The sequence below is a fragment of the Vitis riparia genome, chromosome 9, assembly GCF_004353265.1.
Source record: "Vitis riparia cultivar Riparia Gloire de Montpellier isolate 1030 chromosome 9, EGFV_Vit.rip_1.0, whole genome shotgun sequence".
Taxonomy (NCBI): Eukaryota; Viridiplantae; Streptophyta; class Magnoliopsida; order Vitales; family Vitaceae; genus Vitis; species Vitis riparia.
The window spans coordinates 6,627,391-6,643,926 of record NC_048439.1 but is presented as its reverse complement, the minus strand read 5'-3'; the positions used below and the strand labels follow the sequence as shown (position 1 = coordinate 6,643,926).

General features: G+C 30.9%; 1 protein-coding gene across 1 annotated transcript; it reads right to left on the bottom strand.

Annotated features, from left to right (window-relative positions):
- Nucleotides 1–1,934: 1,934 nt before the first annotated feature.
- LOC117921741 (probable polygalacturonase At3g15720) lies at nt 1,935–5,117 on the bottom strand. Its single transcript, XM_034839704.1, has 9 exons — nt 5,013–5,117; nt 4,640–4,774; nt 4,360–4,512; nt 4,050–4,257; nt 3,818–3,899; nt 3,626–3,743; nt 3,431–3,544; nt 3,120–3,326; nt 1,935–2,009 (listed from the first exon to the last, which is right to left on the bottom strand). Exons 1-9 carry the CDS (start codon nt 5,115–5,117, stop codon nt 1,935–1,937), a joined length of 1,197 nt encoding a protein of 398 aa, XP_034695595.1.
- Nucleotides 5,118–16,536: the final 11,419 nt, after the last annotated feature.

The following is a 16,536-nucleotide window of genomic DNA, read 5'->3' as shown; positions in this document are numbered from 1 at the left end:
GTGAGTGAAGCTTTATGTCATAAAAAATATGCTGTAATATGTCCTGTGGTTAACTTGTTTAATAATGAGAATAAACTTTCATTGTGGATCAAAGAAAAGTTGATTGCATAACTATGAAATCGATAATTAAGGTATTGTATATGCAATTTTATAAAAGAATTACTATAATTTTTTTGGCAACAAATTAATGAAACCGATATTCAATCGCTTATATTTTTCATTCGTTTTATTATTAAAACTACAAACAAGTAGATTCTAAAAATTTAGAAGTTTTAAACATAAGAATAAAATTAAGAAAATTACAAAAGTATTTAGGGTTTAAATTGATTTCATTTTTTTTTTCTATTTCTTCCTCAAATGCCATTACCTTAGGATTAGAATAATAGTGTATACCTATATTGATACAAGTTTGTATTTCCTCCATGATATTGGTGTGCGCCCCCTAATACCTGCACGCACACTAAATGTGAGATTTATCCCAAACCAACAAGTTCCCATACCCCATCCCACCACCTTAGAGGCACCCCTTCTTAACATCTTGACTCGTTCTCTTTGTCCCCCCTTGAGTATCTTCCTCCACCAGTCAACTAAATAACCCCCTTTTCTAGCATTCCTTAATTTTTGGCCTAAAATCTCTTTTGATTTTCTTACTAATTAATTCTGTACTGATTTTCTCCCAAGATTGGTCTTCTTTAACACACATGTTGTTGCGATGTCAAATGTTCTGTCTTAGTAATGCATTTTTTTATCGAAACAAATACCCCTAAATGCCTCTTAATGGTCCTTACATGAGAGGCTTATTTTTTGGTGTCATCTCCTTCGTAACTAATGCCCATAACTATGCCTATAACTCTAGTAGCATAAGTCACTTACTTGCTGGTTTTTGGCCACATTTCCCCTTTGTTCGTCTTCCCAAGTATAAATTTAGTTCATGGCTTCAGTAGCCCTCCCTCAATTGCCCTATGCTTTGCTGCCTCATTCTCCTTTAAATCTCATTGCCTTTGCTCTCGACAAAAAGAAATCTCATGTTAGCCCTAGCCTCCTTGCTACTCCAATAGACAAAATTGTGTTTCAATCTCTCTTTGGGTCTTTCTCTCCCCGATTATTTGATTGTTCACCCTTTCTCCCGACTAAAACCTAGGGATGGCAACGGGGTGGGTTTTTTCGAGTACCCGCCCCGCCCAGCCCCTAATGGGACGGAGTTTAAATTTAATAAACGGGTTTAAGATGGATATGAGAATTTTTTTTTTAACTTGGGGCGGGTTCGGGTATTGCCCCATTCTGCCTTGTCCCGTCCCGCCCCGTTTACATATAAAATTAATTTAATTTAAAATTTTATTTTACTATTTTTAATATATAAAATGTTAAAATGTTCCAAATTTCACAAGATGTTCTTGATGAAGCAATAAAGGAACAAGATAAGTAAAAATAGTGTTTGCAATGACACTAAGAATTAATTAGTCTTGTCAAACACAAAAGGAATAATTTGGATTTGGAATTTACCATCAATGGTATTGATAGTTGAAGAGAGATAAGGATGATTTTTGTCATTGATTCCATACAATCATATCCTATAAGAATGGTATGAAATTGGAAGCACCATGATGATGGTAGAAGCGTTTATGGAGATAAGAGTGTTCAGGGCATTGACCATTTTAGAAAGATTGAAGATTGAGGAAAATGGGCTGATTCATTTTTTATTGAGAGAGAACATTACAATATTGAAGATTGACTTGAAGAGGAAAAGAATAATTTTCTAAGCACTAATTTTCTAAAGTAATGGAATTACCAAAGAATAAAATATTTACATAATATTGACAACTAGCAAGAAAATATATTCAACTAGAATATAGAAATTACCTAAAAATAAAATATATACACAATATTTTCTCAAATCATTGACTATCTATTCCCTCATTAGTTAACAGATCACTTTAGTACTTAAGCTGATCTTCATTCAGGACAATCACAAAAACTGCGATTAGCTTGAGCTGTAGTAAAAGCATGGCCTGCACCAACATCTTATTGAATCATATCAACATAAAATCAGGATACTCAAAAGATATTGTTTATTCATATTGTATCAATACCAATGGAAGATTTAGCGAAGAGTCACGATTTACGAGTCATGGGATTTACAAAAAAGTTTTATTTTTTTATTTTTTTATTTTTTTATTTAAGAAAAGTTTAGGCAAATGAGATTTTTAATTTTAATTTTATTCATATCTAAAATTAATTAGAAAAGCACTTGTTGGAATAACCACACCCTAGATTTGTTTATGCGGCCAAAAAGTTTTTGCTACAAAAATTTTGTTCCTTGACTTGTATTTATTTTTATGTTGGGATCCAAGAGTTTTTGCTACTAAAGTGTTCTTCCTTCACTTATATTTATCTTTGTTTTAAGAACCAAAACACTAGCACAACTCTCTTAACAAAATGAATCTAATAAGTCATATATGAGGAGAATTGGAATTGGTTACACACATTTTAATTACGCCCACATTTTAGTTCTTTTATCTATTTTTTTTTCTTTTTCAATTTTGGAAAAACATTATAATTAATGATATTGATTAAATATATAGCAGTTGAAATGTGTATAAAATTGAAAATTGTTTTTGTTGTAGTATATATTATCCTTAAGTGTTTATAAAGTTAGAAATATTTATAAATGCACATTTTATCCTATATATATATATATATATTCTTATAATTATTTCTATTTTTAATAATATAATTACATATCATGATTCGATTACTATACTTCAACCAAGTTGGACCAATAAATCATAACCCAATGTTGTTTCGATTAATGAATTGTAACCCGATATCATTTTTAGTTCAATGATTGATTTGATTGTCGAAGTATTATTAATGATTCCATAAATTTTTATATAAATCAGAGAAATTTGTTTGCTTTTCTTTCATAAGAAGAGAACAAATAATTGTTGGATGAATTCAGCTGTCAAAACCTTATTATTTAGATACAACATAAGATTCACTGCATAAGACATGCAATAAATATCATGCGACAACTGGGCTAGATCTAAATTAAAACTCAACTAAAATAGCTCAAGAATGGTTGCTCAAGAACCCATGCAATTGAGAAGAGAAGGTTTTACATGGGATGATATTCCCTTAACATTGAGACAATCAGCAGAAGCCGGCTTCGTTGAATCCGAGTTCTTTATGTGGACATTATCAAGCACAATATTGTTGCAGGAATTTTTGTCACCGCAACGCAAAGATATCGCGGGGTCGTCTCCACTTGACGTCCCACCCATATTGGTGTATGATACATCGCTTATTGCCACTGCACTGGTACCCGTCTTCAACATTTTGAGACAATGACAAAAAAAAAGATCATCAGCAAATTATGTCTCGAACCCGATGGAATAAAATATTAAAAATTAGGAGGGGTTACGCTCCTTACATTGTTTTGGCAGGCATTGTCAGGACAGTAAAATTGATCAATGACGATTGGTCTAGCGATATCGTAGAATTTATTGTATTCATATGTTATATTCCTTACTTCTCCATGCCCTCCCTGTAGAAAGACTCAAAATTATAAAAAAGTTAGTGCTTTCAGCTTTAAGTTGCCAATCAAGAACTATGTTGCAATAACAACCTGCCATGTCTTGATCCTAACTCCTGTAGTGTTCTTTCCTATAAAATCACAACTCCGCACATGTATTTCTGACACTGTGTCGTAGCCACCATATACAGGATTTCCAAGTGATCCAATGCTGCAAAAACGTGAATTTTAGTTCTTAATCTGCACTTCATTATTCTAGAATTTGAATATATGTATTCCACCTACCTGATACCATGGCCTGGTCCGCACGTGACGTCTGTGATATTGATAAAGGAACAATTTGTACTAATAGCAATGCAGTCATCACCTACCAATTAAGGTAATAATGATGAAAATGTTAATAAAGTGATTATTAGAAGAAAAAAAAAACTCTTGGTGGGTTAGAGTGGAGTGGGTGGGGGGATGAAGATGAACGACATAAATTGAAGTTGTAGAGCTAAAACAATTCCAAACGTACCTGTTCCAATTTTGGAATTCTGGATTTGAATGTGGCTTGAGTAACCAATATCAATGCCATCTGTGTTAGGGCTATCTTCAGGGGCGCTTATAGTGATGTTATTGATGTTTACTCCATTACAACCAGTCATAGAGATATGGGCTTTTTGGGGATTGGTATGTGTCAATCCGTTGATTTCAAGGTCTGTGATAGAAAACAATTGCAGTGCCTGTCCCAAGACATGCCAAATCTTATTATTAAGCATTTTCTGTACAACATTTTCTATCCCAGAAAATATGATTGGAAAATAATGAAAACGTCTTCTACTTACGGCCACTCCCTTTCGCTCTGGCCATGAACCTGCCCCTTGACCATCTATAGTTCCACTTCCAGTCAAAGTAAGCCCTCCCAAATACGCGAAGTGGAGCCAATAATTGTTCGAGTACAGGGATTGATCAGTGTTTGCAATAATTTGTCCTGCTACCTATGGAGAAATTCATGAAAAAAGAGAAGACCAATTTCCATCAATTACCTTCTAAATTCAGGTTTTGAATTCTATTATGCTGAAAATTATCAAAATGCATACGACACTTCATTAATTTGAGTAAAACCTGAATATTGATACGGGTTGGCACACATGGACCCCAAAATTTGGCAGGATTCACTAAGAATGTCTTTGCTGGTATATTCATGGTAGCATCCGGTGACTGAGCTTTGCACGTTTCATTCCACGCCTTCAGAAATGCCTGTACATATATGGAACATAAATGATATATTTTCTATCTTTTTATCCTCTATGGTGAAGTCTCCCATATAATACAAACAAAAAGAGCTCAAAGTGGAGTATCCATTAGTCTCCAAATTCTTCATAAATAGTACTAATGGGCATATAATGATATGATGCTATTGCTAACTAAAGGAGTCATTTACCATCCTCTTCTAGCTAAATTCTCAGTACCAACACAGAGAGAAAGGGATAATTACCTGAGAATCATCGGTTTTTCCATCACCAACAGCTCCATAATCCATCACATCAAAATAAGGCGAGGTTGCATTTGTAGTACTGCTCAAGCTGGAGAATATTACCATGCATACAATACAGAAAGAGAAACGACCCTGCACGCATAAGCCGTTAATATATATATTCTCACTTGTAAGAATTCAAGTAGTCCTTGAAACATTTGAAATTTAGAAGCAGTGAAGATAAAACAGAGCTGAACATGTAAGGTCATTCTACTATGTACCTTCATATTGGCGAGAAAGATACTCACCATTCTATCGTCACAGTAAACTACACAATCAGTAGTACTAGAAAGTTTTACGTTTGGGTTCTAACCCCTGATGTTCCTTTCTATATAATAGGTTTTCAAGTCGTATTTTCAGTATAAAAAGATTATGATATCCGAAATATATACAATGTTTTTAAGGCGTGAAGTTTGGTATGCATGGATGATATTTCCATAAATATATGAACAAGATCAATGTATATAAGGACATTGAACAACATTTACTAATTTACATTTGTTGCTTCCTTCCATTTTTGTAAGATATTTGACACATTTCTGTCTACACATTTACAACTTTTTGTTATTATTATTGATACCAATCATTTTTTTTTAATTAGAGATTTTCTTTTAAATTGAAATAAAATGCCTTTATTTGGATCCTTGGAAGTTTAAAGGAAAGAAATTCCCGAAAGGAAAATAGAAAAAAAAAAGTACCAAAAGGAAAGAAAGATATAATTTTTTTTCTTTAATTTGGTTGGGTAGAAAGTTTTTTTTTTTTTTTTTAAAAAAAAAAAAAAAAAAAAAAACTTGCATTCCCAAAGAATGCATTCTTCTTTACTAGATTTGTTGAAAGAAAAAAAAAATTAAAAGACATGAAATAATATAAAATGTACAAGCATTTTAAAATCACTAGGACATAAGCTAACCATAACTTAACTAAGAAATAATCAACCTAAGCCCAGTCTAACTCAATCACTAACTACACTCAATCCAAATCTAATTCATCATCATTTTTCTAAGCTCGGGTTGAATTTGGTTGATCTAGTTGGTCTTGTTGATCAAATTATATGATTCAAAATCCATTCATACAATTTTTAAAAAACCTTTTATATGACAAAATTTTAGAATAGTAGAAAAAATGTACAACATTTTGAATATGTTTAAAACATAATATAAGAGCTTAAATTATTTAATTATGTGTCAATTAGTACTAGATTAATTCATAATAAGGACACTATACAAAATATTCAAAATACAACCAAAACAAAAGAATTTACAACATAAATCCAAAAGGTCAAATTATTTAATTTTGTCCCATTTAACACCAAATTAATTCACAATAAGGATATTATATAGAACAATCAACATATGACTGGAACAAAGGAACTTACAAAATAAATCTTAAAATAATATCTAGAAAAGGATTTTCATAATAACAAATTTGGACAATCTCCTATGTGTCACCAAGTTATGTAATTAGGTCCCATTTAATACCAAATTAATTTAAAACCACATTGGTAAGAAATAAAGCAAATTTCAATAACATATCAAAATGAATTTATTTGACTACCCTAGAAATATGATAAAATCAAGAAAAAAAAATATAAAATACATTCGGTATGTCTATATTACAAGAAAAAGAGTAACATGATTAAATTGTACAACGAGTATATTTAAAACAAGCTAAACCGCCCCTAACTATAGAACATGTTAATGTAGTAGGTGAAGGAAAAAAAAAAAATTCCACTTGGAAAAATGTTTTTTAACAAAACATGGTCCTAAAACTAACTTTAAGAAGTGTAGATTAAAAGAAAAAGCAAACAAAATTAATGAAGTTAAGAAAAACAATTAATTTTGTAGAATCCATTCAAGTACCCAAAATAGGGTCAAAATGGAACCTATGTAAAAACTAATTTAGATCTCTTAATTGAACAATGATGTTAAGTCCAAATTAAATTTGTTTGATGAGTTTAAGAAGTTAATTATACAAACATCAAAATATTGTTAGGACACTGAGTGCTTTGATTCCATTTTTTTCATCACAAAGGTTAGCGAGTCAAGCAAAGTGGAAGTAGGTTTTTGTTTGGAAACAAGGAGTAAAATAGATCTTAGGCATAAACAATCAATCATCTTCAATAATCATCCAATCAATAAATATTAACAATCTACGTAGCCTATGCTTCCACACTAACCCAAAGATAATTTCGATATCAAGCAAAATGGAAGAAAAAGAGAGAGATGGAGAGGTGATCATAATCAAGATGTGCAAAAAATTAAAGAAAACATACTTCTTCTTAGCAAAGGGTTATGGGTTCGAATCATCGGAGTAGAAGAAAACCTATTTTTTATTCAAGAAAACTTTAGGCAAATGAATTTAATTTTTTTTTATTCATATCTAAAATTAATTAGACACTAACATGTTCAAATAACCATGCCATGGATTTGTTTTTATGGTAAAATAGTTTTTGCTACAAAAGTATTCCTCAACTTATATTTATTTTTGTATTGGGAAACAAAAGTTTTTTCTACCAAAGTATTATTCCTCAAGTTACATTTATTTTTGCATTCAAAACCAAAAGTTTTTGCTACAAAAATGTCCTTCCTCCTCTTATATTTATCTTTGTTTTGAGAACAAACACTTGCAACTCTCTTAGCAAGATGAATCTAATAAGTCATATATAAGGAGAATTGAAATTGGTTAGACATTTATAATTTAATTATACCTAGATTTTTGTGTTTCTATTTATCTTTTGTCTCTTTTAATTTCGGAAAAACACTATAAATGATCTTGATCAAGTATATAGCTATTGAAATGTGAATGAAGTTATATAATAAAATTTGTTTTCATTGTTGTATATATCATACTTATAGTAGCATTTAAAAAATAAGAAATATCAATACATGCACATTCTATCCTTAGGATGATTTGATTTGTAAATGTTAAATAAGGTACATTTCTAAATTTTCATAATTATTTCTATTTTTAATAATATATAATTATGTATCACAACTCGATTATTGTAGTTAAACCAAGTAGGACCAATGAATCGTAATCCAATATTGTTTCGACTAATAAATTTTAACTCGACATCAATTTTGATTTAATGAGTGGTTTGATTCTTGAAACATTATTAATAATTCCATAAATTCTATATAAATCAAAGAAATTTGTTTGCTTTTTGTTCATAAGAAAAAAACAAATAATAATAGTTGGATGAAACCGGCCCTCAAAACCCTTATGATTAATTTACTACATAAGAATCACTACATGAGACATGGAACAAATACCATATGCAAATGGGTTCTAAACTAAAACAACTCTTTACGTCCATGGAGTCCTAAATGAATGGTTGCTCAGGAACTCAAGCACTTATCAGCAGATGGTTGTACATCGGATGCTGTTCCATTAACATTAAGACAATTAGCATAAGCCGACTCTGATGGATCTGAGCTCTTTATGTGGACATCATCAAGCACATGTTGGTGCAGGAATTTTTGTCACCGCAAAGCAAAGATACCACCTCGTCTCTACTTGACGTCCCGCTGATTCTGGTATATGAGACCTTGCTTATTGCCAATGCACTGGTATTCGTCTTCAACATTTTGTGACAATGAGAAAAAGAGATCGTCAGCAAATTATGTCTCAAACTGAATGGAATTAAATATTAAAAATTGGGAAGGGATCCACTCCTTACATTGTTGTTGTGTTTGCAGGCACCGTCAGGACAGTAAAATTGATCGATGACAATTGGTCTAGCGATATTGTTGAATGTAATGTCTTGATATGTTATATTCTTTACTTGAAGTACACCAATGTATAAAAAATTTGTGCTTTTAGCTCTAAGTTGCCAGTCAAGAACCATGTTGTAGTAACAACCTGCCATGTCTTGATCCTAACTCCAGTAGTGTTTTGTCTCGTAAAATTACAACTCTGCACATATACTTTTGACACTGTGTCGAAGGTACCTTCTGTAGGGTCTCCTAGTGATCCAATGCTGTAAAAATGTGAATTTTAGTTCTTATATTTCACTTCATTGCTCTAAAATTTGAATATCTGTATTTCACTTACCTGATACCATGGCCGAGTCCACATGTGATGTTGGTTATATTGATAAAGGAACATTTTGAATTAATAGCAATGCAGTCATCACCTACCAATTAAAGTAATAATGGTGAGAATGTTACTATGGTGATGATTATACCCAATATAATGATGGTGATTGTTGTAATAATAATGATGATGTCAAACAAGCAAATATATATAAAATGAAAGAGCAAAGAAAAACTTATGGTGGGGGTGGAGTTGGGAAGGCAAGATGAAAGATATAAATGAAAATGATTAAGTTTGCAGCATACCAGAAGAAAAGGTACGTAATTGTAGGGCTAAAAGAATTATAAATAAGTACCTGTTCCAATGTTGGCGTCTTGGATTTGGACATGGTTTGAGCAACTAATATCAATGCCATCTGTGTTAGGGCTATCTTCAGGGGCACTTGTAGTGATGTTAGAGACGTTTGCTCCATCACAGTTGTGCAAAGAGATATGGGACTTTTGGGGATTGATATGGGTCAATCCTTTAAGTTCAAGGTCTTCGCAATAATTAAATTTCAGTGCCTGTCATGCCATGTATATAACTTTGATTTCAATATAATATTTCTATCGAAGAAAAAATGATTGAAAAATAATGAAAACGTCTTCTACTTACAATTACTCTAGTGTTTTTCTCTTCCCATGAACTCGCCCCTTGGTCATCTGTAGTTCCATTTCCGGTCAAAGCAAGCCCTTTCACATGCGAGAAGCAGAGCCAATGATCGTGAGTATAGGGATTGATCAGTGTTCGCAATAATTTTTCCTGCTAACTGTGGAGAAATTCATGAAAAAAGAAGAGACCAATCTCCATCAGTGACCTTCTAAATTCAGGTTTTGAATTCTATTATTTTGAAAATTTAGGGTACATTCAAATAGAATTTGAGGATGATCGAATGCATACGATGCTTTATCAATTTGAATAAAACATTATTTAGTTCTCTATAGTGTCAATAAATTAATCACCTGAACATTGATACAGGTGGGCGCATATGGACCCGAAAATATGACAGGATTCAATAAGAATGTCTTTGTTGGTATATTAAGGGTAGCATTTTGTGATTGAACTTTGCAGGTTTCATTCCACGCCTTCAGAAATGCCTGTACATACATGGAACATAAATGATATATTCTCTATCTTTTTATCCTCTATGGTTAAGTCTCCTACATAATACAAACAAAAAGAGCTGAAAGTGCAGTGGTTATTAGTCTCCAAATTCTTCATAAATAGTACCAATGGGCATATAAAAATATGATGATATTGCTAACTAAAGGAATCAATCACCATCCTCTAGATCTTCTAGCTAAATTCTCAGTACCAACACAGAGAGAAAGGGATAATTACCTGAGAATCATCGGTTTTTCCATCACCAAGAGCTCCATAATTCATCACATCAAAACAAGGCGACTCTGCATTGGTGGTACTGCTCAATCTGGATAATGTTACCATGCATAAAATAAAGAAGGAGAAACGATCCTGCATTCATAAGCCATTAATACATTCTCATTTGTAAGAATTTAGGTAGTCCTCGAAACATTTAAAATTTAGGAGTAAAGATAAAACCTAGCTGAATATGTAAGGTCATTCTACTATGTACCTTCCAGTTGGCGAGAGGGATGCTCACCATCCTATCTTCACAGTAAACCACACTATCAGTAGTACTACAAAGCCTTACATTTGTGTTATAACCACTGATATTCCTGTTTATATAATAGGGTTGGAAGCTATGTGGTTGTGGTATACATTAGATGTTTCCACATATGATTGATTTTGTAGATTTTCCTATTGCCAATGATTGTTAGTACACTATCTAATTGACATTTCAATTTTGTAATTTAATACGTATTTAACATAATTTTTTCTCTATATTAATTGTTTTTAGAAAGTCATTTGAATGTCCATACCTTCCCCTTTCATTTTGTTGAGCTAACTAATATTTAATATTTTAATTTTTCATGAAACGTTTGATTTAACTTTTGTTTGGTATTCATTATTTGTTGAAATTATTGTTATATGTTATTTTATTATTATATTATAAATGATAATAATAATAATAATAATAATAATAATAATAATAATAATAATTTTTTAGTTAGTAGAGCATGGTATATACTTGGAAGAGTAGAATGAATATCTGACATAGTTAGCTATCATGATTGCTAATACTGATTACTATATCGAATTTGATAACATTTTATCATATAGAAAAATATTCGAATATTTTTAATTCCATATTTTTTTTGTTTTACCTTATTGTTGTTAATATCCATATTTTATTCTGTGGTAGATATCTTTTAAATAACCATGCTTTAATTGACATGTTTTCCATCTACAAAGATTATTGGAGATCATCATCATATAATTTTTTTTTAAAAGTTGTAGATATTTCCAAAAGGATGTAAAAATATTTGCTAATTGGCATTTGTTGTTTCCTTAATTTCATGTTTATAAGATATTGAACACATTTCTACTACCCATTTACTACTTTTTGTTATTATTATTGATATCAATAAATTTTTTTATTAGATATTTTCTTGGGAAATCCCTATAAATTGCCTATATTGGGATCCTTGAAACTTTGAAGGAAATAAATTTGGAAGGAAAAATATAAATAAATAAATAAAAGAAAGAGAGAGTATATATAACTTGGTTGTGTAGAAAAGTTTTAAAAAAATTTACATCCCTAAAGAATGCATTCTTCTTTATTAGATCTGTTGATGAAAAAATTGAAATAGAAATAAAATAATATAAAAAGTACGAACATTTTGATATGGCTATAACTTAAACCAACCTTAACTTCACCTCTAACCCAAAGTACACTCAACCCAAATCCAATCCAACATCTTTTTTCTAAGCTCAAGTTGAGTTTAGTTGATCAGGTTAGTCTTGTTGATCAAGTTATATGATTCAAAATCCATTCACATTGTTTTTTAAAAACTTTTTATAAGATGAAATTTTACGATAGTAGCAAAAAAGTAAATATAAATTTATATAACTTAAAAAATGTAAATGATATATGATATAGTTATAGTTTGATATAACTTTTATTAAAATTTTAAAAAGAAAATAAATATTACATAGGATAATATATATTATAAATATAATAAAAATATAAAATCAAGTTTGAGTTAGGCTCAAGTTCAACTGAAATTGAGTTCGAATTAAAAAAACAAAGAAAAAAAAAGAAAAAGAAAAACCTAAATGCAACCAAAGTAATAAAAATAATTATCTAAACCTGCTCAAATGTCAAGTTAGGCTCGGGTGGAATCCAACCCCACCCAAGTTGCACCCCTAAAAATAACTAATAACCCCAAATTCTTCTTTCAAATTTAAGATTGCATTTAGTTTAGAAAACATTTTTCTTAGTTTTCTTATTTTTATTTACCAAAAGAGTTTTTAGTTTTGTATATTTCTTTCTTGAAAATATATTTGATCTCTCAAAGTGAAAATTGTTTTTTAAAAATGAAATCTATTTCTTCCATGTAAAAGAAGTTATATATATATATATATATATATATATATATATATATATATATATATATATGGATACTATATGGTCTTTTATGTGATTTATTCTTTTTTAATTTTTGATATTTTCACTTTTCTAAAAGTACAAAAAAACAAATTGGAGAATATGTTTTACTTAGGCCATGTTTGATAACTACTTTTGAGAACAATTTCTGTTCTTCAAAATTAAAAAAAGGAAAACACAATTGGGGACCAAAAAACATAAAATAGTTTTCTATTCTTAAAAATAAAAAACAAAATGCTTTTAGAGAACATATTTTTATTGTTTTTAGTTGTTTTATCTTGTTTTTTGATAGTTATTTTATAAAATAATTGGATAAATATAAAAAATGGCTAAAGTAATTCACTACATAGAAAAATTATTTTTTAAAACATAGAAAATAAGTTAAAAGAACATTCCAAGTTACAAACAGATTTTTGTTTTAGAAAATAACCTTGAAAACTGTTAATGTGATGTTTTGTAGAACAAAAGTCTATTTGGAAAACTAAAATGTTAATAACTTGTTTTTCTATGTTTTAAAATATATTTTGAAATAAATTTTGTATATAGTATTTTATTTTTAACCATTTTGTAAATTTGTATAATTATTAAAATAAAATTAAAAAAACCTTTGAAACAAGTGAAAACAAGAAGAAAAAAAATGTTTTATGAAAACAACCTATTTTCTAATTGCAAAATATGGTTTTCTAGTTTTTTTGTTCAGAAAACTATATTTTAAAATAATTACCAAATAGAGTCTTATTTTCTATATATTTTATTTTTCTAAAAAAAATGAGTTTAAAAAATGAAAATTTTGAAAACAACGATTTGGTGTTTTCAAAATATGGTTTATGAAAAATAACCTATTTTCTAATTGCAAAATATGGTTTTCTAGTTTTTTTGTTCAGAAAACTATATTTTAAAAATAATTACCAGATAGAGTCTTATTTTCTATATATTTTATTTTTCTAAAAAAATGAGTTTAAAAAATGAAAATTTTGAAAACAACAATTTGGTGTTTTCAAAATTTTCTTAAGAAAAGTAGGACTATTTTTTTCAAAAAGAAAAAGAAAACATAGAGGTGAATAAAATAATTTAAAATATATAAAAGGAATGCGTATATTTATCAATAATATTACAATATTGTGATCCTCTTCTTTTTCTTAAAGGAAATATATAAAGCGAATATAAAAATATTGTATATATACTATTAAAATAACTAATAGAGTAAATAAAAAATAATAAACAAAAACAATTTACTTAGTTAATTATTTTTCATATAAAAGCATCAATACCAAAAAAAAAAAAGCACAATTGGTCAATTTCTTTATCAATTATAGACATATTATAGTTTTTATTATATTATTAAAATAATTAGTAGAGAAAAAAAAAGGAATAATCAACAAATATAATTTGATTAATTTCATTATTTTTTTCATGTAAAACAAATTAGTAATAAAGGTTTCCCAATTTTCATTTTAAAAAAAATCATTTTTTCTAACAAAACATATTTTGAAGGAAAGACAAATATAAAAAATGAAAATTATTTTTTTAAAACAAAAACTAGTGATTACTACTCAAAAAGTGTTATTTCATAGCTTGTAATTAACTCTTTTAAACACTTTTGAGTAGTAGTTATCACCTTTTAACCCAATTAACATATTAAGGACCCTTACAATCAATTCTAATCAAATTGTGTTAAGTTTTGGTGTTTTGATAGCTTTATGATCACCAAAGCAATCTGAGATTGAGGAGAGTTCTTTGGAATCCATGGCAAAGCAATGGAAAGCTCAGAAACATGAAGAACTGAAGCTTTGAAGTCCTTTGCCATAAGCAAATCCGGAATGCAAGGAGTAAAAGATGTTCGGACAGGGCGTCCGGACAGGATGGCGGCCGAAGTCAATGATCCGAACAACATATCCGGATAGGATATGCTATCGTCCGGATGTGATGTTCACGAGTGCCGTGTGCTTCTCCCTGAGGGAGTTCGGATAGGAGAGCGCACCACATGTCCTCTTGGGGAATCCGGATGGAGTTGATCCGGATAGCCTTGCGCGCTCTGTGTCATCCGAGAGAGGAGTCCTTACACCTTGCACACGCAGACGGTCCCCCTTGCGACATAGCTCCTTCCACCCGGGGGAATCCGGATGGAGTTGATCCAGATAGCCTGGCAGCACGGGATATTTCACATCCGGAATTCCGTCCGCCGACATTTTACATCCGGATATCTCACAGCCGGATGGGAGAGGAGGACGCTTCAACTTCTCCGGTCAGACATATCCGGATCCTCAAACAGCGCTTTCCCGGAGAGTTTTTCTCTCAATATACAGTACCGCGGTGTTCTCCTGAAGCTTCCTGATATTTCCGACCGACATCTTGAGATATTTCCGACCGACATCTTGGGATATTTTGCTTTAGATATTTGATGTCTAAATCCCCAAACTCTCCTTATAACCCACCTATCATAGGATTCCTTAGTCTTTAAGTAAGAACAAAGGGGTAAATAACCTCTTATATATATAGATCTCGGGAGCTTGTTCTTGGGACGCATCCTTTGTACAGTTTTGTAAGGAAGTAAAATACAGAGCACTTGCTCTGTTTTTCATATATATTTTTGTTATCTCGTTCTTTTTATTTCCAGCCAATCAAACTCTGAGGATTTTTCCTCAGAGGATGAGTGGCTAGGCTCTTCATCTCTTGGAGTGAAGAAAGCCGGGTAAGTTCCTCATGCATAAATTGGAAGTTTTGTTGTTTTAGTTTTTAATGAAGAGAAAGTGTGACCCGTTAATGATTTTTATCTTTTTAGTTAACTTAAAACGCCTTTAACACACCTGGGCCAACACTTGATAAGGCAAGTGATCTCCATCCATTGAGATGCACTTGTTTATCTCTTGCGAGCCTTTGGGAAGTGGTTTAGAGGTAGGATTTTCTAGAATAGCCAACACTTGGTAAGCTTTTGGACTCTAAGGAGACATCCATTAGTTATCTCTTGCGAGCTTTTGACGGGTAATCCAAGGTTAAAGATCACCTTGAATGACAAATGCTAGGTGAGAGGCACGAGCCATTGCAAGTTGCATCAGTGAGAGGGATTTAGTGTTTGAAACCATTAAAGGGAAGCATCTGTACCGCACCGATTAGAGAATTAACTATATGTTAATTCTCTAATGCGAGGAAAAGAAACAAGTGACTGGAACTCTCCTTTTTGTATGAGGAACCTGAGCCTAGTAATCTAAACTCCAAGAAACACTTTTCTTTGTAATTAAAATCAGTTACTACTATTTTTGGTTTCACTTAAAAACCAACCTTTTCACACATCTTTATGTTTTCTTTTAAAGCTAACCTTGAAATGAAAAGGCACCAATTCAACTTTGAATTAATATCAATTGTAGAGTGAAAACCCATCCCAGTGAACGACCCTAGAGCCACTATGCTATGCTAGCTAAGGCTATCCTAGTACATGGTGTAATAGGTTATAAATTTTGTTGATTACTCCCTGAGGACCACAATCAAGGGACACCAGCTGGACACGAATCAAATGGCACCACTGTCAGGGACCATTGAGAGGACATGAATCAGCTAAGACACCAATTGGGAACGAATCAACTAGAAAATATTTTCTAAACCTAACATAGGCTAATGTTTTTACTTTTTTGTTTTGTTTTTTGAGCTCAATTCTCCACAAAATCAAAATGGAAAATACCATCCAAATATATTTTTGGTATATTTTGAAAATAAAAATAAGAATAGTCTAAAACTAGGGTCAACACATTTTATTTGCACCTAAGAGTTAATTAAAATAACTTCCAAAGAAATATGAAAATTGAAAAACTGGAAGTCCAATAGAAAACACCCAAAGGGGGGGGGGGGGGGGGTGTTGGTGAATGGGTCATTTAAAAATTTTTTATA

Excerpts from the sequence above, each read along its gene's own strand:
- LOC117921741 (XM_034839704.1), bottom strand. The coding sequence starts at position 5,117 with ATGGTAATATTCTCCAGCTTGAGCAGTACTACAAATGCAACCTCGCCT. Across the intron at positions 3,744-3,817 it reads GGACCAGGCCATGGTATCAG|CATTGGATCACTTGGAAATC; the intron begins GTAGGTGGAATA and ends ACGTTTTTGCAG. Across the intron at positions 3,545-3,625 it reads TTAGGATCAAGACATGGCAG|GGAGGGCATGGAGAAGTAAG; the intron begins GTTGTTATTGCA and ends GTCTTTCTACAG.